Source organism: Ahaetulla prasina, chromosome 16 (assembly GCF_028640845.1).
Source record: "Ahaetulla prasina isolate Xishuangbanna chromosome 16, ASM2864084v1, whole genome shotgun sequence".
NCBI classification, from domain to species: domain Eukaryota; kingdom Metazoa; phylum Chordata; class Lepidosauria; order Squamata; family Colubridae; genus Ahaetulla; species Ahaetulla prasina.
Window position 1 is genome coordinate 299,855 of NC_080554.1, and position 22,990 is coordinate 322,844.

Consider the following 22,990-nt stretch of genomic DNA (forward strand, 5'->3'; position numbering starts at 1 on the left):
GTCCATGTCTTCTAATTGTGCTAGCATAAATTGCCAGTTCACATTGTCAATGTTTTCTGTGAGTCTAGGATATTAAACATATTTAAAATTATTCTCATATTGTCTTTAATTTGTCTCTTAGGTAAAATCCATTTTGATCTGAATGTATAAATTGATTTAAGAATCTTTTGTCTTTCTGCAATTATTGAGGCATATGTTTTATAATCAGCATTCAATAAGGATATCAGTCTATAGTTTTTTATCTGTTGTAAATCAGAATCTTTTTCGTATGAAAGTAATATATGCTTCTATCCATGAATTTGGCACTTTCGCTTCTAGCAATAGTTCATTAAATACTTCCAACATTGGTATACTTTAAGTGTTTTGTAAGTCTACAAGACTTCTGCTGGTAGACCATCCTGACAGGTGTTTTGCCATTCTTTTGTCTCTTAATTGCTTCTGTTAATTCCATCATTGTTATGCATTCATCTAACATAGTTTTCACTGTTTCAGGTACTTTAGGTAATTCTGCTTTCTCTAAATATTGTTTTATCTTTTGAAATTGTCTCTTGATCATATAGTTTTTCATAGTAGTTTTGAATCACTTTCTTTTTATCATCATTTTGGTGGTGAAGTTCCTTCATCATTTATATGCCAGCCATCTTCCTGGTTTATTTGCATTTTCAAAGAAGTTTTGTTTGGCACTTTTAGTTTTTTGTGCTAGTTCTTATTTAACTCTTAAATTCATATTATGTTTTATTTATTCCATTTGATTTTTAAATTTTTTTGTGGTTTTTTTGTAGTTCTATCTCTAGTCTCTTATATTCTTCTAATTTCTTTTGATTTTGTCTCTTCTTTTTATTTTTCCTTCCCATATACATTATAGTTAATCCTCTAACATATGCTATAGCTGTGTCCCATACATTTTGTAATGAAGTCTCTTCTTTTCTATTCTCTTTAAAGAAAAAGTCCAATTCTCTTTCCATAAATTGGATAAATTCCTTTTCTTTTAATATTGATTGATTCAATGTCTTTATTTATTGCTTTATTTCCTTTTTTGTCCCTTCCATATAACTTTTATCGGATTGTGATCTGCCCAGTTGCTTATTTCTATATTTATTTCTTGCACATTAGATTTTAGCTCTGCTGACATCCATATCGTATCTATTCTTGACCAAGACTGTTTGAATAAAATGAATATTGATTTTCCCTAGGATGCATCTCTCGCCATACATCTTGAACGCCTAGTTCTTCTGCCAATTTGAAGAAAGCTTTTGGAAGTGTTTTTTCTAGCTTTTTTATTTACTTTTCTAGTTTTATAGTTCATTTCCCCCCCCCTTCCTTTTGCTCCTTCTTTGCTCGCCCGTTTATCCTCTTGAGTTTTTGCCAGGGAGACTTTTTGGCTGCTGTGAGGAATCTGGACCTTCAGCCGGGAGGACAGCAGCCTGGTCTCTCCTCCAGGGGCTTTTTTGGTTCTGTCCCCTCTGCCCCCAAAGATCCCGGCCCCCTCTCTTCAAAGTTATTGAATGAGTCCCATCAGTCTCCTGGTGGGGAGGTTGCGCTGGGGGCCTGGCTTGCTCTCCTGGCATGGGAGCTCTGTAATTCCGGAAGGAAGTTTCATTTCCCTCCCTCGTCCTGTCCCCAAGGCAGGCAGCCAAAGGGCAGGAAGCGGTTTCTGAGCATCTAGAGAGAGAGAAGCTTGGTCAATTCCAGAGGACGTCAACCCTTCCGGCCTTTGGAGGAAGATGACCAGGCCTCTTGGTCCGCCAGGGTGCCCCCCCCCCAAGCGGCTCAGGATTCCCAGAGGGTCCCTCTCCTCCCACAAGGCTAAAGGTGGCATCCCGTCCCCTCACATAATAAAATGACCCAAGGTTTGGGGCAGCGCTCCTGCAAGGTGGGATCCCACAGGGGGAAGAGGCCTGAGTTTTCCTTGTGGCAGGACCTAGCTGGCCCCAGGTTCCCAGTAAGTTCCCAGCCTTGGGCCTGCCAGAAGCACCAGCTTTCCTTGGGCATGAAAGGAGGCCTCGAAGGCTGGGGACAGGTGGGTGGTTGACCTTGGGGGGGGGGAGTGCATTTGGAGGAAGGGATAAAGGCAGCCCAACATCAAAGGCTGGCAGAAATTCTGCATTTATCATTTGTGGAGTTTCTGATCAGGATGGAGGGCCTTGCAAGGTCCCTCTTTGCCCAGGATAAATCAGTTGGCAGGAGGAGGCACACTTCAGAGGGCTGCCCAAGGATTCAACCGCAAAAGCCTGAAATCGGCGTCCCTGCCAGGGCTGGTTCTCCCTTTCCACCGCTTGCCTTTGGACAGGGGCCCTTCCCCTCCCCCGCTCGGTCTCCGCCGCTGGAGCGGCTTTTTCGCCGCCGCCTCCTCTGCACGGGGCTCGCTCTCTGCGGGCAGAAGCGAAACTGCATTTCTTCGCCGAGATCTTAGCAGAGATGCCGCCGTTTCTCTGCAGCCGGCTGTAATCGGCAGCGCGATCTCCCCTCCCAGAGACCCGCGTGCGCGCGCCGGCACCGCACCGTACCGCCCCGGCCCTCCGGCCCCGCCTTCCCCGCGGCTGGGAAGAAAGGCCCAAGACTTTCCCACGCTCCCGGGTTCACGGTAATGAGGCCACGCCGGGTCCGCCCTCGCCGGCAGGCCCCGCCCCGCCTCGAAGGGGGGGCCGGCCTCGCTTCTCCTGCTCTGGCCCCAGCCCTGGGAGAGGAGAGGCTTCCCCCCCCCCCGTGCCACGAAGCGGCAAGTCGTCTCTGCGCGCCCAGGTACGTGTGAGGAGGGCGCCCCGCGGGGCTGGCCACGTTCCCACCCGCTGAAAACGAAGAAGGAGCCGCGTTTCCCATCGGCTCGCTCCCAGCGTACAGCCCAAATCGGCCCGCCCAGGGGGCTGCATCCAGGCGGCTGGGGCTGTTGTGTGAACACAACCTGAGTGTTCAGGGCCTCCGTTTTTCTCTCCCCCCTGCGACAGAGGGGCCGGAATCATTGGGGGGCTTTGCTTTCCCGAAGCTTAGGACTGGGGTGGGTAGGTGGCGGTGCTGCACTCCTGCCATGCAGGATTTATATCCATGCCAAGTATAACGTGGCTCCGGCCCTTCCCTCCCGTCTCCCCCACCACACAACCCATGCCTCTCTTGAGAAAGTCACCCCCAACGCTTCCTTGACTGCACGGCGGCGGGTCCTTCACCCCTCAGGCAGGAAACCAGAGAGAAAAGCGGCTCTTGCTTTAGAGGCAGGGGTGATGCTGCCCTGCAAGCTTTCAGGCCACACAGGACTCTTGGCTTTGCGCTGGACGTCTCCCAGAGTCCAGGCTTTTTTCATCTTGTTCTAAGCGCTCCTTGGGATGGGAAACAGTCCCCCCTCCCCTCGGCTGGCCAGTGCCTGGTTTTTTTCTCACGCCCCAGTTGCCCCCGTCTCTCTCTCCCCCCCCCCTTTCCACTTTCAGTTTTCTTCCTCTTTTTCCCCCTGAAATTGATTGAGTCAGCAGTTCCTTTGTGGGCTTGGCTGCGGCTTCTGTCTTTTGTTTGCCCAGCAATCTTTTCAATAGATCTGCTTCCTGATAAGGGCCCCCTGCCTCCTGCCCCGTGTAAACTGAGTCCTCCCTTTGGGGAGCAGGCCCTATGGCGGCATTTACAGAAAACAGGCCTTTTTCTGAAGCAGGCAGGGGACCCACAGACAACTGGGAACCAATGGCACTCCTGCACCCCACCTCTCCCCCTCTAGCCTCTCCCAGGGGCTCCACCAGGGAGCCAGGAGCAGGAGGGCAGGTAGAGGCCCTGGGCCTGACCTTTTGCGCCTATCAAAAAGCCTTTTTTCGCTATTTCTCCGCAAAAATTGCCAAAGGAAAAAATTGCTCTGGAAACCACAAGAGAAGTGTGGTCACCAAACCCCCACATTTTGTCTCATAAAGCAATAACTTGGGAAGTCTGCATAGGGAAGGCAGACGGCATGGGAGGAGGAACCTTCTCCAAGATCTTTCCATTAGGTTTGCTGGCATCTCTTGCACTTGCTGAACCAAGGAGGTAGCCGCCAAGGTTGTGCTGCCACCCCTGCCCAAGCCCCCAAGTTTGTTCCTTAAAATTTAAGCCAGACCCTTGATGTTACTGGACCTGCTTAGTCTTCCAGGATGCTCTGGATCCTTCTGCTGGGATCTGAGGACAGCAACTGCAGGCAGGCAGGAGACAAACCTGACAGTTACAGAGAAAACAGGTGAGTTACTGGGTCTTTCAAACAAGCTGGTTTATTAGTTGTTTCTTGAGCCATGGAATTGTGCTGTAGTTTATCTGAAAGCTACAGATGGTCAAGGGGCAGCTGCTTCAGCCTTTTAGCTCACAAGATTTCTTTTCACCAAACACTGCATTTTGAAAGTTAACAGAAGCAGCAGAAATCCAGCCAGGCAAGCATTTCTGAGCAGAAAGGAAGAGATAGTAGCCACCTCTGTTGAATTTCTGCCTCACAAGCTTGTTTTAAAAGCCAGGAGCTTTTGAAGGGATGGGAAAGGGGTGCCATGTCAGCAAGCACCTGTTGGCTTCCCTTACTCAGGAGTCGGGGCTTGGGTCTTTTCCTGAGGAGGGGGGGGGAGAATTGGGAAATCGGGGTTGGGGAGCTCTTGAAGAAAGGCACCCGCTCCCTTCTGCGGCTTCTGAGCCAAAAGCCCAGCGCCTCTTTCTGTCTCCTCACGGCTGCATTTGACCATTCCTTCGCTGCCCTTCGGAAGACCAAGCGGGGAGCAGCAACCGCCCCCTTTTTCTCTCGACCCGGGCTGGAAGAGGAGCCGTCACGGGCAAAGGCGGCCAGAGCAGCCCCTCACTGCACTCCCGGCTGCCGCAATGCAAGCGATAGCTGCGCTCGGCCGACCCCGGGAAGCCCCCCTCCCACCCCAACACACACGCACCGGGCCGTGCGCAGGGAAGGCGGAGCTCTGCCGGCCCTCCCTCACCACACGGCGACCAATCCGCTTCCGAGAGGGTGGGGAGGGCCGGGCCTCTGCCATTGTTATGCAAATATCACGGGGCCGCCTAAAAAGCGCCCCCCCGACAGTCGCCCGCTCAGTCTCCGGCCGACCCGCGGCGCCTGCCGCCCGTAGCACTGAGCCCGCCCGCCCGCCCGTCCGCCAGCGAGCGATCGATCCCTCGAGCCAGGCGGCAGTCCCGGACGCGGTGCGGACCGAGGAGCCCCGGCGTTACGCGGCGGCGGCGGCGGCGAAGCAGGCCGGCCGGCCTCTCCGGGGCCCGCGCTCCTTGCCCATGCGGGGCCGGGCGCGGCGCCTGCCCCGTCGCCAGCCGGGCGCGCAGCCATGAGCCAGGCGGAGTTGTCGGCCCCCCGCGCGGCGCCCAGCCAGCGCGTCTTCCAGGAGGCGGTGCGCAAGGGCAACACGGCTGAGCTCCACTCGCTGCTGCAGAACATGAGCAGCTGCGAGTTCAACGTGAACTCTTTCGGGCCCGAGGGCCAGACGGCGCTGCACCAGTCGGTGATCGACGGCAACCTGGAGCTGGTGAAGCTGCTGGTCAAGTTCGGCGCGGACATCCGGCTGGCCAACCGCGACGGCTGGAGCGCCCTGCACATCGCCGCCTTCGGGGGCCACCAGGACATCGTCCTCTACCTGATCACCAAGGCCAAGTACTCGGCCGCCGGCGGGGGAGGCGGCGCGGGGGGCGGCAGCCGCGGTTGAGCGCGCTCCTGTAGCTCCGTCCGGCGGCGCCCCGAAAGCCCTCCGGTCCGGCCTCCGTCCAGCGAGCCCGCCTGGAGGACTGAGCCCTGCGCCGCTTCCCGAGAGATGCGCGCCGTTGGCCGGCCAGCGCCGCCACTCGGGCAGAGGAGACTCGAGCGCCGGCCCTGCCCGCCCTTCGGGAGCCGCCGCGCTTCGTCCCGCCGCCGCTCTGCCTCTCATCTACCTCGGTTCTTCCACAGTGTTGGCTCTCCCGCTCGCTCGCTCCTTCCTTCCTTGGGGCCGATCAGCTGCTGCCCACCGAGCCCCGGACCTGCTTCCCTGCCGCCCAGCAGCTGCCACGGCCGCTCCCCTCCCAGCCAAGCCGTGGGGCGCTTTCCGCGGCAGAGGACCGACCTCCGGCTCTTGCTCCGGAGCAAGACGTTCGCCGCTTTTGTCTGGTGTCCAGACCGAAATCGCCCCTTCCCGCCGCAGCCCCCCCCCCCCCCGCCTCCCGCTCGCTCTTGCCCTTCTGGCCGTCTTTTGATCAGCTCCACCGGAGGGCAGGAGAGCTTTTCTTCTTCTTCTTTTTCCCTCCCCTCTTTCAAAAAGGGTGAATTTCGCCCGGCCTCTTTCAACGGAGAAGGGGGGCGCCTTAGGAAGCGTCTCCGGGAAGATCGAGGGCGCCCCCTGCTGCTGATGGAGGGAAAGCAAACTACTGAAAACCGAACCTTTCGAAGGAGGCGATTTCCATGCGGGGGTCGCTTCCGAAAGGAGAAGGGGCGCCGTGCTCCGAAACTGACTGCCCGTGTGCCTTCGATGCTGCTCTTGAGTCTCTGCCTGGTGTGATGCGCCCAGGCAGCCCCCATGAATGTCGAGGAAGTCACCCGCCTCTTCTGCCCCCTTTTCGTGTGCACTAGAGAGAGAGAGAGAGAGAGAGAGAGAGATAAATATCCCTTTCACTGCCATATCACCTGCGCCTCTTCTCCCCCCCCCACCCTCAAATAGCCATTAAACCTTTTAAAATAGAGTTTTTCACTGTGTTTGGGCTGCGCGTTTAAGTATTTATCTTGTACGTCTGCAAGGATGTGTGTGAACATGAATAATTTGTGACGAGCGTTTTTGTTTGAAGGGATGTTTATTTTGGTAGTTCAGAAAAATGCAGTTTTTTTGGGGGGGTTGCTATTACGTATATTTCTTCCCTAATTACCCCACCCCACCCCATTGCACTGAGTTATTTCCTATCTCCCGGTTTCTCCATGCATGCCCTCCCCAAAAAAGGGAGCCTGTTTTCTCCAGCCCCCTCCTCACTTACTCTTCCTGGTTGGTTTGTAAGAATGACCGTTGGGGCTTCACTAGCCCTGGTGAGAATTGCTGTGGGTGGGTTGCGGGGCCCCTCCTGACAGCAGCTTTTAGTTTGTTCTTGCTGGGGGAGAACCAGTTCCTTTTTTTCAACTTTGAGGGGGGCTGTTTTTATAGTTGCACATGATTTCTTTTTGTCTTAAAAACAGATTTGCCACAATAAAATGTCATAACATTTATGGCATAATTATTAAATAAGAAAAAAGTAGCTTGTGTTCAGAAATCCAAGATCAGATTTCAGTTTTAGGAAAAGATCTTGGTCAAAAGCCCGTTTTTCTAAAGAAGACTCATGTAAAGATGTTAACACATATTTATATTTTTATATATGAAAAGTATACCTTTGGAGACTGTGAAACCTTTTGTTTTTTTGGGGTGTGTGTGAAATAAAATATCCATGAGGCTTGTTCTGTTGCGTGGTTTCTGCCATCCCCACTTTCTTTTTCTTACAAAGAACAGAACCCGCCCCCCCTGGGAACTGAGTTGGGAATATCTGCCTTTGAGGTTCTTTCTCTTAGCTAGCCAGTGAGCTTCCTTCCCACAGGGATCTGCTAAGCATCCTTGCTCTATAAAGTAAGACCTGCCCAGTTGGGTGGCAATTGCACTCTTGGGCTGACACAAGAGGAGGGAGTAAATGTGATACTTTCTATGCAACCCTGTAAAGTTATTGAATGTAGCCAGGTGTTATGTCCTGTCCTCCCCCAAACCTCCCACACTCCCCACACTGAGACATAAAAGGGAAGATGTTATTTGGCTACTTGTGCTGCTGGATCTTTTGTGCCAAAATGGGAAATGTCTCTTTGCCTTTCTTTAAAAGTGGGGGTGGGGGTGGGGTGTGTGTGTGTTTGAGATGCACCAATTTTGTGCTGAACCATCTACAAGTCTAAATATTTTTCTTGGGAAAATGTATTAACATTAGTGAAAAAAACAGAATGGAAGAAGCTGACCCGCAGATCACTTCAGTGAGCAGTCTTGTGCTAGAAAATGGTCTTGTTTCCTCACCCCTCCTTTCTAGGTGGCAAATACCTTTCTTAATTATGTTAATTAATTTGTGGAGAATTTTAGGCTTATGTTGAAGCTTTATGTGGGTCACTGTATGATCACTTTTTAACTGGATGAAAGAACTGCCAAGGCTGTACGGGGTGGGTGGGTGTGTCTTTCTGTGTATATCATAGCATTGTGTAGTCCCAGGGTGAGAAATTTATAAATAATTTTTCCACTGATCTTTTTATATAAAAAAATGGTCCTATGTTTGTGTGTGCTTCGTTTTTCTTTTCCGACCAGAGGCTGAGATCTCAAGGAAGCTGTGGATGGGCAGGGAGCGAGAAGGGGGCAAGGCCCACCGACAAGGGGGTGTGTGTGAGAGAGAGAGAGAGAGCTTGGTACCCTTGTCTTGGACTACAGCTCCCAACATTCCCACCAAGAGGGAGAGTCGGACGACCTGGAAGGCTGGGCTGCCAAGGAATGGGATCAAACTGCAGCAACTTTAGCAGGCCTGGGACTGATGGAAGGGAATTCTGAAGGAGAGCCTCCATTGCCAGCAGCAGTTCAGCTTCAGAGTAGAATAAAGGATAGCATCCATATGGCTTTGGGCTATAGCTCCTCACCTCTTTTGACAGAAGAAATCGGCCCCTTTTGTTTCTCTCCCTCGCTTGTGTTCAGTGGGCACAAAGGCCCTGGAGGAGAAGGGCCCAGGTCGTCCCCGGCAATATTTGGAGGGCTTCAGGGTCCCCAACCAGCATCTACGGGAGGGCACCAGGTTGTGCAGGGCTCTTGAGGCTGGCATCCTTATATGGGACAGCATTTCTCCCCTCAAGTTGTGGAAGGAAGCTGGCTTCACATGATGGGGTGGACTTTGATTCGTGGGACTGATTGGCCCAGGCTAGATTCGCACAAGGACCTAAGCCCACCAAAACCTTTGGGCTGGATTCACGCAGGCTGACAAGCTCTGGGGCTGAAACAAGGCGGTGAATGGGGTTGGCTGCCTCGGCCTTTTGCCAAAGGTTGAACCCCAGGCAGTCTGGTAACTGGGGGGGGAGGAGGGCTTGCTAAACAACTGGTAATTCGTGGTCCCAACTAGAAGGCAGAGGTTTCTCTCTCCCCTCCCCCACCACGGGGGCTTTCAAGATGCCCTGCCCTTGGGGTGAGATGGAGCAGAGCCACAGTCCACCGTGGAGGTCTGATTGGGCCCCATACCTTGGCTTGCTGGGAAACAGATGCCCGTTGGCAGTACTCTGGCTCCTAGGGTGGCCTGATGGGGATGGGGTGCCTGCTCCTCTCAATCCCACATGAGAACCAGACCAGGCAGAAACAGGGAAGGGTCACTCTTCTGAAGCAGCCCAGCCCCCACGTCCTTAGAGTTTAGCCTGTGCTGCATGAGCCGGATCATCAAGGGCCTGGGCTACCTAGAGCAGGGCAGGGCAATCTGGGGGTGGCTCACCCCTTGGTACAGCAACCTTGAGCCCCTTCCCACGGCTGGCGCCTGGGCAGGTTGCTTTGCTGTTGTGGGAAACCCTGCCAGCTGGGTTGAGAACATCTTTCACCAGCGGCTCCTGGCATTTTGGATTGCGACTCTGCCACCCTAAGCGAGGCTGCCTGCCGTGAGCTCAGGAGAGAGAAGATGCCATGGGGGTATAGAAAGAAGGGAAGGGGGTGCTTCTCTGCCCTGCTTGGCGCGGCCGACGGGGAGGATCCTGGCGCCATCCACCCCTGCGCAGTTGGCCTTCAACCAGACTCCCAAGCATCAATGTCTTAAAAAGCAGCTTGGGCTGCTTCTCTTCTGCTCTAGGCTCGTGCCAGCCTGTTATTCTAATTTTATGATGTTATTTTTCTGAATCTTATTGTCCCCGAGTTGCTCTTGTTGCCGAGACCAAAACCTGTGAAAGAATTCTGAACTTCTCAAGTGTTTCCTGCAATTGTCTCCGGGTTTTTGTTTGTGCGACTGACTCCAAAACAGATGGACGAGGGCACCTCGCAGTCTTGGGCGGGTGGGCGGGCGGGCGGGGGTGGTGGTGAGAAGGCAAGAGCTTCATTTCCCTTGTAATTGACGCATGGAGAGAGAAATCCGTCATCCCGAAGGGCAGGGGGGTGTCTTCATATCCGAAGTGATGGGGGGGGGATCAGGTTGCTGCGGAGTTGGGGTGAGGGTGGGGGCTTTCAAGGTACTTTTCAGATCTGCATCACCCACAGATAAGGAATTGAGCAGAGCCCAGTTGAAGAAATACTTGACTGTTTTTACATTAGATAAAGATCTTTGGAGGAGGGGCTTATGGAATTGGAACAAGGGTGCCCCAAATCTGCCTGGCTTCTCCAGAGGGGCCCTTGTTCGGCAGGGCCTTTGCATTTGGTGTGAATCGGCTCCCCCATGCACCCCAAGTGTCCTTCTGCAACTAGCTCACAGGGGAGACTCCCCCAGGAGCCGAAGCCCCTCTCAGGCCACTCCTTGTCCTGCAGCCAGAGCGGCAAGTGGAGGGGCCTGCCTTCCCAGCTCTTCCAAAACGCCAGCCCGCCAGCCACCATGCAGGGTGGACCTTCTTGGTGGCAGGGCCTTTTGTGAGCATGGGGCCTTTCCCACACCTTCGTCTTGGTGGGGCTGCTGAGAAGAAGGCAGCCCACTCCCTCCCCTGCATGCAGAAAGGCGGTATTCAGCCCCTCTTCCTGGGTCACCCCTCCCCCGCCCAGCTCTTTTCTTCCCCAGGATGGGCTGGTTCCCTGCACCCCTCGGAGCTCCCTCTGGTTCCTTTCAAAGGGGCATTGAGTACTTCTCTGCCCCCTCCCCCCTCGCGCACCCCCACTGTCCCCCTTCAGCCTTTTTCCAGCTATTCATTCCCAGGACAGCCCCTCCTTCCTCCTCCCCCTGCTCCCCTCTCTCAAGCAGCTGGTATGCTAATGAGCCCTCCCCCCCCAGAAAGGGGCTGAGGGGGTGGGTGTCCAGAAGCCATGCCAGGAACAGCCACCAAACAAAGGAGGCTCCCACCAGCCCAGCTTTTCACATTCAAATCCATTAAACAGGGAGCTCCAGTCTCTTATTCAGAGCCCTGCATTAAATCCAGGAGGGAGGCTCTTTTTCCTAGGCTGGTGGGGTGGGTGGGCTGGCTGGAGGAGCACATAGGGGGCTGCAGAAGGGCTCGGGCAAAGGGTCTACCTGGCCCATTCCCAGGTAGTCCTGGATGAGAACTGGGAAGGGCAGCCTTCCATTTTGCCACACAGTCCTTCATTGGGCACGGGTTCTGTGTTGCCAGTCTTGCAGGCTGGCACTTCAGAGCTCAGTCGGCAGATGAGCGGCTGTCGCCCATCTGGGAGGGGCAGGGCAGTGGACAGGCTCAACCCTGGGGAGGACATCCCTTGCTGTTACCTCCCTCCAATCCACTCAGAGATACATTGCAGCCTTATTAAATTGGAGGGGGGGCTAAATGGCTCTCACAGGCATGATCTCCCCAGTGACCTGTGCCCCCTTCCCCAGTTTCCTTGCCCAGGATCAGGGGTCCTTCAAGCAGGACCCAGGCGTCTGCCTCAGACCAGCCCTGCTTGACAATGCAAGTGGGGGATTTCCCTCCCCCCAGACCCTCTTCCTCTCTGAGATTGGCTTTGGGGGGGTGTCCTTCCTTCCTGGTCTCTCTATTCATACCCCCCCCTTGCCACCTTCCAAGGAAAGCAAAGCGAGGAGGGGTCCCTCCCTGGAGGAGGTGCCAGCCACGGGTCTCCGCTCTCAATGCGCCATTCACCCTGCTCAGCCACACAGAAAATCTCGGTCATCAGATCCTTGCCCTGCCTGGAGACAACTGTGGCTTTCTTCTTTTTAAGGGCTGTAAAGCACGGAGCTGTCCCTTTTGGGGAGGGGGCTGAGAAGCAGCGGCAGCTTTGGTGGGAAAGGCTGGTGTGGCGGAGAGCAGTTGCCCATTCAGCCCAGGGCCCTGCCTGAGAGCACCTCTCCCGTGTGTCTGTGTGTCCTGCAGGCTCCGCACAGGCCATTGCAAAGATATGCTCCCCCCCCCCCGTCCCTTCCCTTCCCCCAAGGGTGCATTGGGGAAAGCTAGTGATGTTCTCGCCCTATGCAGGGGACCAAATGGTCCAGGAGAAGTTGCCTGTTTGTGGGGAAGTGTGTGTTTGTGTGTCCAGATAGGCCAGAGACTCAGCTGCCGAGCTGAAATGGCGGTTGGGGTGCCTTGAAGGGCTGCCCCGGGATAAGATTGGAGCCAAGACGTGCCGAACAAGTGATGGGGAGCAATGGGGCAGGCCCTCCTTGCCTGTGGATGCCTGGGGCAGCTGCTGCCTTCCCAAAGGCCTGAGGGAGCTCTGGGGAAGACAGTGCTGGCCCCCCTGGCGCCCCCTGCTGGTACCAAGGGGAAAAAGCCACCAGGGAAAGGATGGCAGAAGCCCACCCCCCTCCCCTGGACCCCTCCCCCCCAGCCCAGGGCTTGAGATGGGAAGAGCCACAGTGAGCAAACTCTTGGTTGGCAGAAAACATTGCTGACGGACACGAGAGCAACTTGACTTTGTGTGGCACGAGATGCCAGGGAGAGGGAGGGTCCCGTAGTGAGGAGACGGGCTCGCTTCAGTCCAGCAGCTGTGTTTATTGATGCCAGTAAGCCGGTTTTGAAAACAGGGCTGGTCCTCTTGCTTCCTGGCCTCTCACAGGGCGGACGGGCGCAAGAACTCCTCCCCGTCTGCAAGGGGAGACGGGGGCGTTTGGTCCCTTTCCCCTCCAAGCCGGCTGCCTGCGCTCAGGAGGGCCAGGGGGCTTGGCAGGACCTGGCCCAGGAGGGAGGATCAGGCTGGAAAAGGCCCCTCCCTCGCCCGTGCAAAGAGTAACCCCTCCCCATGTCTCTCCCTCCCCTTTAGGATCGCATCCCCATGGGAGACTGCCACCAAGGGCCTCTTTCCCCACCTACCGCTGGGGAGGAGGCCGCAGTACTCCTGGCACTCCTTCTCCAGGTAGAACTTGTTGGCATTGCCTCCGCAGCCCTGGAAGGTGAGGCACCTGCCCTGCTTGGCATCGAAGGCCCAGAAGGTGTCCTTGCAGGGCTCTCCCGGCACGATGGGCAGGCGGCAGGCAGCTGTGGGCAGAGAGGGAGGGAGAGGTTGCCACTGGGCATCCAGGCGGGACGGAGGAGGGCGCGGGAACCGCTGGCCCCGCTACACTCACCCTCTGTCCGGCAGGTCTGCAGGCAGCCGCGCTCTGAGAGGAAGTTGTTTTGATTTCCCCGGCAGCCACCGTAGAAGAACCTCTCACAGTTCTGGGATGTGGTGTTGTAGAAGTAGCGCAGCTCCATCCCCAGGCAGGGGCCGGCATCCCTGGGCTGCAGGCAGAAATCTGGGGGGTGGGGGGTGGGGGAGAAAGGCTTATGCCAGCCCAGTTGGACTGAAGGCTGTGCCCAGGAGAGCCGTTTCAGGCAGGGGAAGAGTAACCCCCAGCGGCATAATCGTGCCCACACTGTTGTGCCCTCTCCTTCACTGACCGCCCAACCAATGTGGGTCCTCCGGGGGCAGCCGTGGGGAGCGCCAGCTTAGGGAAGGGGACGTAAGGCTTCCCGGGATCCCTGGGAAGCTCACCTTCTCTGTTGCCCCCCACAAATGATGGGGAGCCATCGGCAGAGCCTGCTTCCTCATCCCAGGTGCTCCTCCGGTCTCTCTGGGGGAGAAAACGGGCCAGTCGTGAGCTCAGGTGGGGAGAGGGGCATTAAGGGCTGAGCCCAGGGAGGAGGAAATGGTACCTGCTGGTTGAGTTCTGCCTGGGGGGGGACACACTCCCCTGAGGAAAGAGAGACTGGTCAGGGGGGTGGCATTGTCTCCACTGCAGGAGGGGCAGACCAGCCAGACAGCCTCGAAGACTGGCATGAGCTCCCTCCCTCGCCCTCTGTCTGCCCCCCATCACACCCTCACACCCTGCATCTCCTGGCCTGGGAAGATCCTTCCCCTCCTCCCCTCTAGCTTCTGGTTTGCCTGTTTCTGTCAGTCTGAAGAAGGCGTCCTCAGGAATGCCCAGGGTCACGGAGAACTGTCTGAAGTCCTCTATGAGGTCCTCAGGCAGGTCGGGGCTCCTCCCTGGAATGGACAAGAGGGGCGCGACTTTGGCATCCCTGCCAGGTTGAATCCCTCCGTGCTGCAGGTTTGCTGGGACTCGAGTAGCAGACGATGGGCAGGGCTGGCAGCTGACATTGCTGTGTTGCAGGCCTTTGTGGGGCTCTGGGAGGCAGCCTGGATGTCCTCCAAGTGGGACTCCCATTTCCTCCCCCAGAGCAGCCAAGGGAGGCTGACCCAGCCGTTGGCCAAGAGGCCTGGAAATGTCCCTGAGCTTAGGGCAGCCTCTCTGCTTGGCTCTGCTCCCGGCAGCCCTGGAGGGCAAACCCTCCTGCCCACCCCACGCCACCCACCCCCGCCTGATGAAAATCAGGGTAAACAGGAAGACGGTGGGCGGAGCCTTCCTTTGCCCTTGGACCCCAATCCACCTAGGCATCTCCAACCTGCCACTCCCGGGTGGGTTCCTCTGCTGTGGACCAGGGGGATGGTGCCATGTCTCCAGCTGGGGGGCCAGAAACATGGGTCCTTCTCAAGGCAACCCAATCAGATCTGGAGGGGCTGCCTTGGAGGCTGTGGGGGCCCTTGGTAACCCCTCTCTGGCCCCAAAAGTGGCGAGCTGAGCCATCTGTCCCAGGAACCCCCCACCCATGTTCAGTTTTGCCCCAGACTGGCTCCCATCCCTGCAGCAGCCACCTACCGTAAAGTTGGGTGGTGACAGTATAGCCGTAGCTGCTGTTCTTCTTCCAGGCAAGGAAGGCGTAGTCATCATAGTTGGTGCGAGCCACGTAGCCCTCAATGTGGGTCTCCCACCCTGGGGGGAGCGGGGGGAAGGGAAGGCAGAATGATTCCACACTCTGAGGCCCCAGCAGCCCCCCCATTTCCTTCCCCTTCCTAGGAACCCCACTCTGAACCTTCCTATGGCCCAAAACGGTGGACCACAAATGCTCCCCCTCCTCCAAAACCCACTTGCTGAGCACCGAAGTCTCCCAACCTACTAGAATTGTAGTAATAGTATTTCCCAGGGATGTTGCTCTTCTGATAAACTCCCACCGCTTGGCTGCAGGTGCCTTGCCTGCAAGAGGAGATGGGAGAGAGTGGCTGAGAACCGATGAGGTGGTGCGAATTGTTAATTACTGGCTGGTCTTGAGGCCATGAGGGCTGAACCTACCGAAGCCTCGTGGAGGTGACCGAGAGCTCCTTGCTGGTGTCCCCAGGAGCCACCTCCAGCGTCCCCATCAGGTAGCGCTCTTTATATTTCTTCAGCCACTTGCAGGTTGTGCCTAGCGCGATGGCGTACCACTTCCCGTAGACCTGGTGAGGACAACCCAAAAGTGGTCATTTTAAAACCACGTCTGATACCCAAAGCAGACTTTGGCAGAGTTTCAACCTCCGTTCCTAAAGGCTGGCGTTTCTCTTTTTTGTACCAGTCCTCCGTTAGAGTTGGGGGTCCTTGTGATATTTCTAGCTAGAATCCCAGCCCTAGCTACTCTGTTTCGACAGAACGGAGGTTACGCCACATCCATAAGAATCAAAGAAAGGGTGAAAGAGATTGCAGGCTGAGTTTTAAGAGGCCCATCCCTCATTTTATCATGTCAGCACAAAGGGGTCTTACTCTTGCTTCGTCAAAATCCTTCTGGATTTGGATGGGGTCAGCTGGAGCGATTGGACTGCCGCTGGCTGAGAGGAAAACGGCAGTGCAGACGAGAAGAAGCCCCACCTGCGGCTCCATGGCTGCGGCTGCACTTCTGCTCTGCTCAGCTCCTATGGGCAGTTCTGGCGCTGCAAAGGGGCAGCTTTGTTTTTCTAGCGTGAGGAAATTTGAACTTTGGCCTCCGGGCTGCACCAAAGGTGAACGGCCTTGTGATGAATGTGGCCGCCTGGGAGCCTGAAGTCGGGGTCTGCAGAAAGACCCCTCCCGGTTGAACTTGAGAGGGGGGACAGAGAAACGTATTTGGGTAAGGCGATGGGGGCTTCCTTCCCAGTCTTCCCAGTCCCTTCAGCTGAGACAGAGGGGTCTCGCCAAGCCCTGCCTTGACTGCAGGACGGTAGCCTCCTTTCAGGCAGAGGGTCCTGGTGGGCAGATCTGCATCCTTGTCCTTGGGAGAAGGCCATTCCTGGAGACTCTTGCTTTGGTCTGGCTTGACCAGAGGTATCCTGACACCATGGGGTCTTTCTGTCAGCCTGCAGACCCTCAAGCTCTCCCTTGCTGTCTGTGCGCCTTCTCCCAAGAATAATTAACCAAAGCAAACAGTGGGAGACAACAACTAGCATCCAAGGTTGTAACCCCTCCAAGGTCTTCCGTTTGGACATTGGATTCTAAACATGCAACGTTATCGAAAGCCAGCAGCCAGAATTCATCAGAAGTGCCCCAAATCTGAAGTGTTTTCCCCTCTGGTTTTGCTGTAAACAGATCTCCAGCATAGCTCCCTGCCAGCTGAAAAGATGGGCAGCTCAGCCGGCCACACAGGAAGCAGTTCAATTAGCCCAGATGGGATTCAGGCAGAGCCAGGAGGAACTCTTCCAGGGCCTAATATGGGTTTAAGCAACCCCTCAGCTCAGCCTCAGGTGCTCTGGATGAAGCCAGCTTGAACCAGAGGAGCCTTTCCCTGCAGGGGATCGGGTGGCCCGCTCAGTCACATGTTAAGCTGGCCATTTTCCTTGGGAGCTGGGAGTGACCCACTCGGGGGTGAAGTGTGCGGGACCCTTGGACCGGCCCCTGCAGAAAAATTGGCCAGCTCTTCAAGGCAGAATTCCGGCTAAGACTCCCCGACGGGTTCCAGGGAGAACCTTCAGATTGTGATGCGTTCCAGTGACACATAAAAGCATCACAATTTCGCTTCTGATGTCACAGAGCCCCAGCAGAGGCTGCACAAATCCAGGGTGGAACAAGGGAGGCTGAGTTTTGCTGGCACTTGCTGCCTGTTTCTCTCGAGGCGCAGAAGAGGGTTTTTGGGAGGAAAGGGGGGCGCGATCCAAAGGACTCAGGATGAGGTTCAAGAGAAAAAAAGATCTGAAGGAGCAAATTCGTGAACTGCAGTCCATCATTCACATCCAAGGTAGCCCCCCGAGTGCACCCATTTGGCTGGATCCTGGCATCTTCCTGACTGGGGAGGGTGGGGGGTCCTGGCTGGCCTTTAGCAAATGGATCTTGCTGGGCTGCTGTTTATGGGAGGACCTCCAAGAGGGGCCTAGTGCAGCAGCCCTCTTCCCCTGCGAGTCCCCTCCACCCGCGTTTCTTTTCAGAACAAGGGAGGAAGCTCCGCACGCAAGGAAGCGAGGAGGCCGTGCGCAAGAACAGGGACCTGATCGGCTTTCTGCGCACCACCCTGCGGGCAGAGATGCACGAGCTGAATCTCGGGCTGAAGGTGAGCAGCCTGGGTCTCCCTGGCACAACAGAGAGAAGGAGAGGCAGGGTGGCACCCGGTTAAGCCCAAGCCCTCTCGCCCTGTCCCGTTGGGTGGGTGGTCTGCAGCTCTCACCTCTTTTTCTCTGCTCCTTCCAGTATGACCACGTCACGATCAGCAGGGCCTGCCTAGACAGGAAGCGGGTGAAAATCGCTTTGGCAGAATACACTGTGGAGGTAACCGGTGGGCAGGTCCTTCCCCCATCACCTTCCCTCCAGGTCTCCTCAATGGGCCCTTCAGTTGTGACCCAGGCCCAAGTAGGTAGTAAGAAACTCAGTCCGTGAAAAATACAAGCAAACTTTATTCAACCAGCTGAGAATTACTTCATTCCCAGCATTGTTCAACTCAAATTAAAACAAATGCCTCCCAACACAAATTCCTCAGTTCTCTCACAAACCTTGGTCCAATTAGGCAAACTGCCAAAGGCCTTTCTTGGCAAACGTTTACAAGACACAAAAATAAATGCAAGACGTAGATGAAGCAGAAGACGAAGCTACCAACATTGTTTTCCGGCAAAGCCCAAACATCGGTGATGGTCTGTTTTAAGCCTTATGGGAGGGGCCAATCATCTCTTGGCCCTACTCCAAAGTTGTCCTTTTTGCTTGAGCTGCTCTTGCCTTCTGGCAGCTCCTCTCATGCGTGCATTAGGAACAGGCTCCAACTGTTCCTCTGCCTCACTACTATCAGTCTCTGGAGGCTCCGAAGTCCACACCTCACTTCCCGATGGCCCTGGCCTCACCTCAGCCTCATCGCTATCCGACTCCGTTGCCAGCTCCGCAGGCTGCTGACGGACCACAACACCTTCCACCCCTTCCTAGCAAGCTCGAGAATCCCTGAGCCAACGGGTCTTCGATCGGATGAACACTCACAACATCCTCTTGTATGAAGTCAAGCGCCGGGGGAACCGCCTGGAGGAGCTCCAGGTGACGCTGCAGGACCTCATCGACCTGGAAATGGCCAGCCCTGAGCTCCAGCTGCAGCTCCAGGTGAGATCTGTCCCTGCTCTGCCCTGCCCTGGGATGGAGGACCCTAGGATGCCCAGGGAGGGTGGGGAATGTTTCCCTCTGCCTTCTTTGTGCATGCAGACGATCCGTCAGCTGGAGAACAACATTGAGAAGATGCAGGTGAACATTGCGACTGCGGACAAGGTCCACATCCTGTACGTGAAAATGGTAGACGTGCTGAGAACTGTGAGTCCGGTGCTTTGGCCATCCTCTGCAGGGAGTCTTCTTGCTCGCAGAGGATGTGGGTCTGATCCACACTGTGGCAGTCCTTCTGTCCTCATGCCTGGGGTGTGTGTCCATCCTGGGTGCTGCACAGGACTGACCTTGTTGCCCGGTGGGTACAGGAAAGCTGCAGCCCATTCACTCTGTGGGCTCTCCAAACGGAAAGAGATGAATGCGAGAAGGGAGGGAGGGAGGGAGGGAGGGAGGGAGGGCCGGTCTCTCTTTCCTCCTGCTTCAGCAGCAGTCCTGATGGCTGTGCTGGGGACAAGGGTGCCTCCCCACCCCCTCAGCTTTCAGAATCTTCTCCTCCCTGCAGGAACTTTCTCAGCTTCCTTTCGTCCTGGACGACTTCGAGCGCCGGGTGGGCACCTACCAGATGGAGCTGCAGGGGATGGACCTGATGGCCATGGATATGCTGGAAGCCATGGAGGCTGCCAAGGTCAGATCCACGGGGCAGCTTTCGGCCCCCTCAGCCTCTGCCCAGAGCTCCCACTCACCCTTCGCTTTCCCTGTGGCTGCAGATGGACATGACCAATGCAGAAAATGAGTTAATTGCTGAGAAGAAGTTCAGGGAGAACTCGCTCAGCATCCAGAAGAAACAGATAGAGCGGATCCGTGCGAAGGACACCGGTGAGAGGCACCGACGAATGGTGAGTCCTTCTGAGGCGTCTGTTGGCCTTCTTTAACAAGCCGGTGTGGGGTTTAGCTCCGAGCGGGCCCTCTGCATCTAGGGTGCCTCTGGGAGGACACAGTTCAGGCTGAGGCCTTGAGCCCCCCGGGGTTCCTCTGTCTTTTGCGAGAGCCAGCTTCCCCTAATTTGTTGGTTGGCTTTTATGATCAGCAAGCCCGGCGAGACATGGACTTCCCTGTCCTGATGATGCGCGAAGGAACAAAGGGTAAGTATGCCAGGGTGCCTCCAGCTGTCCTCGTCAGATATTGAAGGTTCCTCTGAGAGGGCACAGCTGGTGGGCATTGGGGTCGAAACCACCTGGAGGTCTTCTGCTCTTCCAGGGACAAAGCTGGAGGCTTCCAAGGCCCAGATTGAGTACCAGGGTCTGGTGACCAGCGAAGTGGAGAAAATCAAAAGTGCAGTGCAGTGCTCACATCTCTGGGTACGTCCAGCAGCCCAGCCCGGCTGGCTGTTTTCTTGGCTCTGAGGCGATTCCTCCAAAGCTCAGCCGTGAGCACTGCAAGGAGAGCTTCAGCAGCCCCTCATTCTGGTTGCCCCCTTTTCTTCTTCTCCAAAAATACCACCAGGAGCTGCATTTTAGGAGTTCTTTCAAATGTGAGGCTGAAGCTGCTTGAACGGGCGACAATGACCCACGTCGCCCAGTGGAGTCCTCTTGCTTGCAGGCAAAAGCTGTTCAGCTCTCCAGTCTCCGGCTAGGCTTCTCTCCTCAAGCCCCTGGCACTAGCTGAAGCCCCTGCCCATGTCTGGGAAGGATGCTCTGAAGCAGGGGGAGAGGAGCGGATTGGGGAGGAGAAGCCTGGGGAAGAAGGTTCCCACAGACGCAAGCTTCTCTTCCCCCCATTCCCTCCTTCCCTGCCAGGATATTGCTGGGCGCTTCATGGCCCAGAAGAAATCTGAGGAGAACCTTCAGCAGCAGATCGCCAAATCGGAGAAGAAGCGGCGAGGCCTCAAGTCCCAGCTGAAGGCTCTGGAGCTGCAGCGAGCTGAGCTGAAGTTCCACCAGTCCCCAGGCTTCCTCAGGTACCTGCCGCTTGTCATCAGCAGAGCCGGAGGCACCAGGTTTACAAATGCCCCAGGATCATCTCTGGCTGCCTCCATGCAACAGACCCAAAGTAAAGTGGCTTCTCCTCCCAGCTCAAAGACGCTAGAAGAGAATCTGTGGAAGAACCTGCAGGAGGAAGAGGAACGGCTTTCGCGGGTCCGTGGCGAGGCCTCCAAAAACCAGGAACTTCTCCTCCATTTTGAGAACGGGGTTGACAACCTGATCCTGAGGCTGTGGGACATCAGTGTGCCTGGCCAGGTCCGTCCCCCTCTGCAATGGTTCCTCTGAGAAGCCCCCTGCCCATCACCTCCCTCTCTTTTTCTCAGCCCATTATGTAATGGGAGAGGAGAGCCGACAGGGAAGCCCCCTCCCTCCCTGCAGAGGAAACGTGGGGGGGCGGGGGCGGGGAGGGAGGGGAGTTGGAGGGCCTGCCCCCGGACCTTCATCCCCTGCTTTACAGGAGGGCTTCCCCAAGATGGAGGATGTCTTTGAGAAGCTGCAGTTTTGTGAAACAAAACTTCTGCATTTGAGCCGAATGATGCTCGATTTGCCCTCCGCCAAATTCAGCCGAGACGAGAGCGACGAGGTGAGCCTTCTCCTGAGGCCCTGCTGCAGCCACTTCCCTTCTGCTGGGCCAGGAGCCAGAGGGGGAAAAATGTGGCCGGGGGGGGGGGGGACTAACAGGATCCTGATTTTGCCTCCTGTGGATATTCCCAAGCAGGCTCTGGGCGCTTCCACCCCCCTTCCCTGGCTCAGCCCAGCCCTGCTTGCGTACCAAGCAGGCAGCCCATCCGGTTGCAGGGCAGAAAGCCTGATGAGGGAGGTTCTGGGCTGAAGCGGGCGTGGGCATCCTGGTGGCCATCACACTCTCTCTCCACACACACCCCACCCTCAGTCTCTTGCCTGCCACCTTTTAATTCCGATATGTAATTTGGGCAGACGTTTGTCCACCTCCGGAATTTCCTTGAGGAGAGCACCAGGGATGATCAGCAGAACCTGAGAATCACTTTCGATGAGGATGAAGAAGATGTCCGAGGTCTGTCCTGTCTTGTGGTGGTCAGCAAGGCCTGTGCCCCCAGTAGCTCCTGGCAGTTGGCATTCATGCAGCTCTGGGCTGAGCTTCACTGGGGGTGGGTGGAGGAGGGGTATTGCTGCCAGATCAGAAAGTTACGCCTCCCACCCAGAATGAGCATTCCCACCTGTTGCCTCTGCCTAGAGTTTACTGTGAAATCCCCTTTTAGTGTTCTACCAGGGAGGGTTAGCTGCACTAGATCCACTATGCCGCAACGGAGAAGGGTCTGCCCTGGCCCCAGAGAGATGTGGGCCTGGGTCTCCCTTCAGCTCAGCCTCACTCAATAGGTGGCCACCGTGTGTGTGTTTGTGTGGGTGTGTGGAGGGGAAATGGAGGTTTTCTTTGCCTGACCCACTGCCACAATTTCAACCTGTGGGTTCCTTCCTCCTTGTCTCTCTCTACCCCACACAGAAGCCTTTAACTTTGCGGACATAGACCACAGCTACGTGCCCAGTCGGGAGGAGATCAAGAAGGAGGCCTTGAAGCTCATCGAGGAAAAGACCAAGGCGATTAAGAAAAAGCAAAGAGGGGCCAAAAAATGAGACTTCCAAAGACTTGGGTACCCCATTTCTTGGGATGTGGGGATTTGACTCTATCCTGTTTTTTAAAATCTCTTTGTTTAAAATGATATTGGACTTGCTTTAAACATACAACATCCCTCCCCCTCCACACACCTAGAATGTGCAAAAAAGGAAGTCTTCTCGTATTTTACAAATGGAGAATAAAGATGTTGACTTGCTCTGAATCGGATCTTCCTGGGTGCAGAATTCCATATACAGTAAAGGCAACAATGGGGAAGACCTTTCATTCCAGCTGGGCTGAGCAGGAGACACGGCCAGGGGTGAAATTCAGCAGGTTCTGACCGGTTCTGGAGAACTGGTAGTGGAAATTTTGAGCAGTTCAGAGAACCGGCAAATGCCCTATCTGGCTGGCCCCAGAGTGGGGTGGGAATGGGGATTTTGCAATATTCTTCCTCTGCCACGTCCGCCCCGCCCCGCCCACAGAACCGGTATAAAAAAATTGGATTTCACCCCTGGACACGGCACGTGGGAAAGAGCCGCTTTCTTTGGGCACAAAGCTTCCACAGATCTTTTTAGTCTGTTCACCCGGGACGGATAGGAGAGGTTGGTGGGTGGCCGTTAGGTTGCAGGCACGTTATTCCAAGGCTTTTTTTGGGGGGTGGCCTTTTGGAGGCAGATTAAGACCGGCCTTTTCAGGGGCTTTCCCCGAAGGGGCTCAGCGGAGATGGATGGATGGTCACGCAACTCCGCTCGCCTGGGGCTGCTGACTTTTGCCTGCTGAGACCCAGGTAGCCGCTTGGGGGCGCAAGCAGAGCCAGAGGCTCCTCGTCCCAGCGTCCAATGTAGCTTTTAGCAAAGGTCGCCGCGCCTCAACAAAAGAGCTCGCGACTGCCTTTTGAGGAGCCATTATTGTCCTTCACGAGCCACCGTCCTAAGGCTTCATGGGTTTGCCTGGTTGCTAAGATACACGGCAGGCGGTACCGCGCGTCATCCCATGTTTCCGGCCCTTTCTGTCCCAAATTGGTTGCCATAAC

General features: G+C 55.5%; 3 protein-coding genes across 3 annotated transcripts; 2 read left to right on the top strand and 1 right to left on the bottom strand.

The window, feature by feature from the left end:
• Positions 1-161: 161 nt before the first annotated feature.
• On the top strand, positions 162-22,170 carry CCDC183 (coiled-coil domain containing 183). Its single transcript, XM_058159394.1, has 15 exons — positions 162-2,742; positions 4,092-4,183; positions 17,244-17,365; positions 17,503-17,580; positions 18,223-18,390; positions 18,490-18,594; positions 18,947-19,069; positions 19,152-19,280; positions 19,472-19,526; positions 19,642-19,742; positions 20,181-20,341; positions 20,456-20,621; positions 20,824-20,949; positions 21,303-21,399; positions 21,847-22,170. Exons 1-15 carry the CDS (start codon positions 2,588-2,590, stop codon positions 21,975-21,977), a joined length of 1,809 nt encoding a protein of 602 aa, XP_058015377.1. The 5' UTR covers positions 162-2,587; the 3' UTR covers positions 21,978-22,170.
• On the top strand, positions 5,069-7,979 carry NRARP (NOTCH regulated ankyrin repeat protein). The gene has a single exon (XM_058159397.1). It carries the CDS (start codon positions 5,271-5,273, stop codon positions 5,643-5,645), a length of 375 nt encoding a protein of 124 aa, XP_058015380.1. The 5' UTR covers positions 5,069-5,270; the 3' UTR covers positions 5,646-7,979.
• Positions 12,457-15,779, bottom strand: LOC131186120 (protein AMBP-like). Its single transcript, XM_058159395.1, has 10 exons — positions 15,613-15,779; positions 15,169-15,311; positions 14,996-15,072; positions 14,698-14,811; positions 13,923-14,024; positions 13,694-13,731; positions 13,533-13,611; positions 13,126-13,293; positions 12,872-13,036; positions 12,457-12,646 (listed from the first exon to the last, which is right to left on the bottom strand). The coding sequence occupies exons 1-10, from the start codon at positions 15,727-15,729 to the stop codon at positions 12,612-12,614; spliced, it is 1,038 nt and encodes a 345-aa protein (XP_058015378.1). The 5' UTR covers positions 15,730-15,779; the 3' UTR covers positions 12,457-12,611.
• Positions 22,171-22,990: the final 820 nt, after the last annotated feature.

Excerpts from the sequence above, each read along its gene's own strand:
- CCDC183 (XM_058159394.1), top strand. The coding sequence starts at position 2,588 with ATGAGGCCACGCCGGGTCCGCCCTCGCCGGCAGGCCCCGCCCCGCCTC. Across the intron at positions 18,595-18,946 it reads TGGTAGACGTGCTGAGAACT|GAACTTTCTCAGCTTCCTTT; the intron begins GTGAGTCCGGTG and ends TCCTCCCTGCAG. Across the intron at positions 20,950-21,302 it reads GCCGAGACGAGAGCGACGAG|ACGTTTGTCCACCTCCGGAA; the intron begins GTGAGCCTTCTC and ends TAATTTGGGCAG.
- NRARP (XM_058159397.1), top strand. The coding sequence starts at position 5,271 with ATGAGCCAGGCGGAGTTGTCGGCCCCCCGCGCGGCGCCCAGCCAGCGC.
- LOC131186120 (XM_058159395.1), bottom strand. The coding sequence starts at position 15,729 with ATGGAGCCGCAGGTGGGGCTTCTTCTCGTCTGCACTGCCGTTTTCCTC. Across the intron at positions 14,025-14,697 it reads TGTCACCACCCAACTTTACG|GGAGGAGCCCCGACCTGCCT; the intron begins GTAGGTGGCTGC and ends TGTCCATTCCAG. Across the intron at positions 13,612-13,693 it reads AGGCAGAACTCAACCAGCAG|AGAGACCGGAGGAGCACCTG; the intron begins GTACCATTTCCT and ends TTTCTCCCCCAG.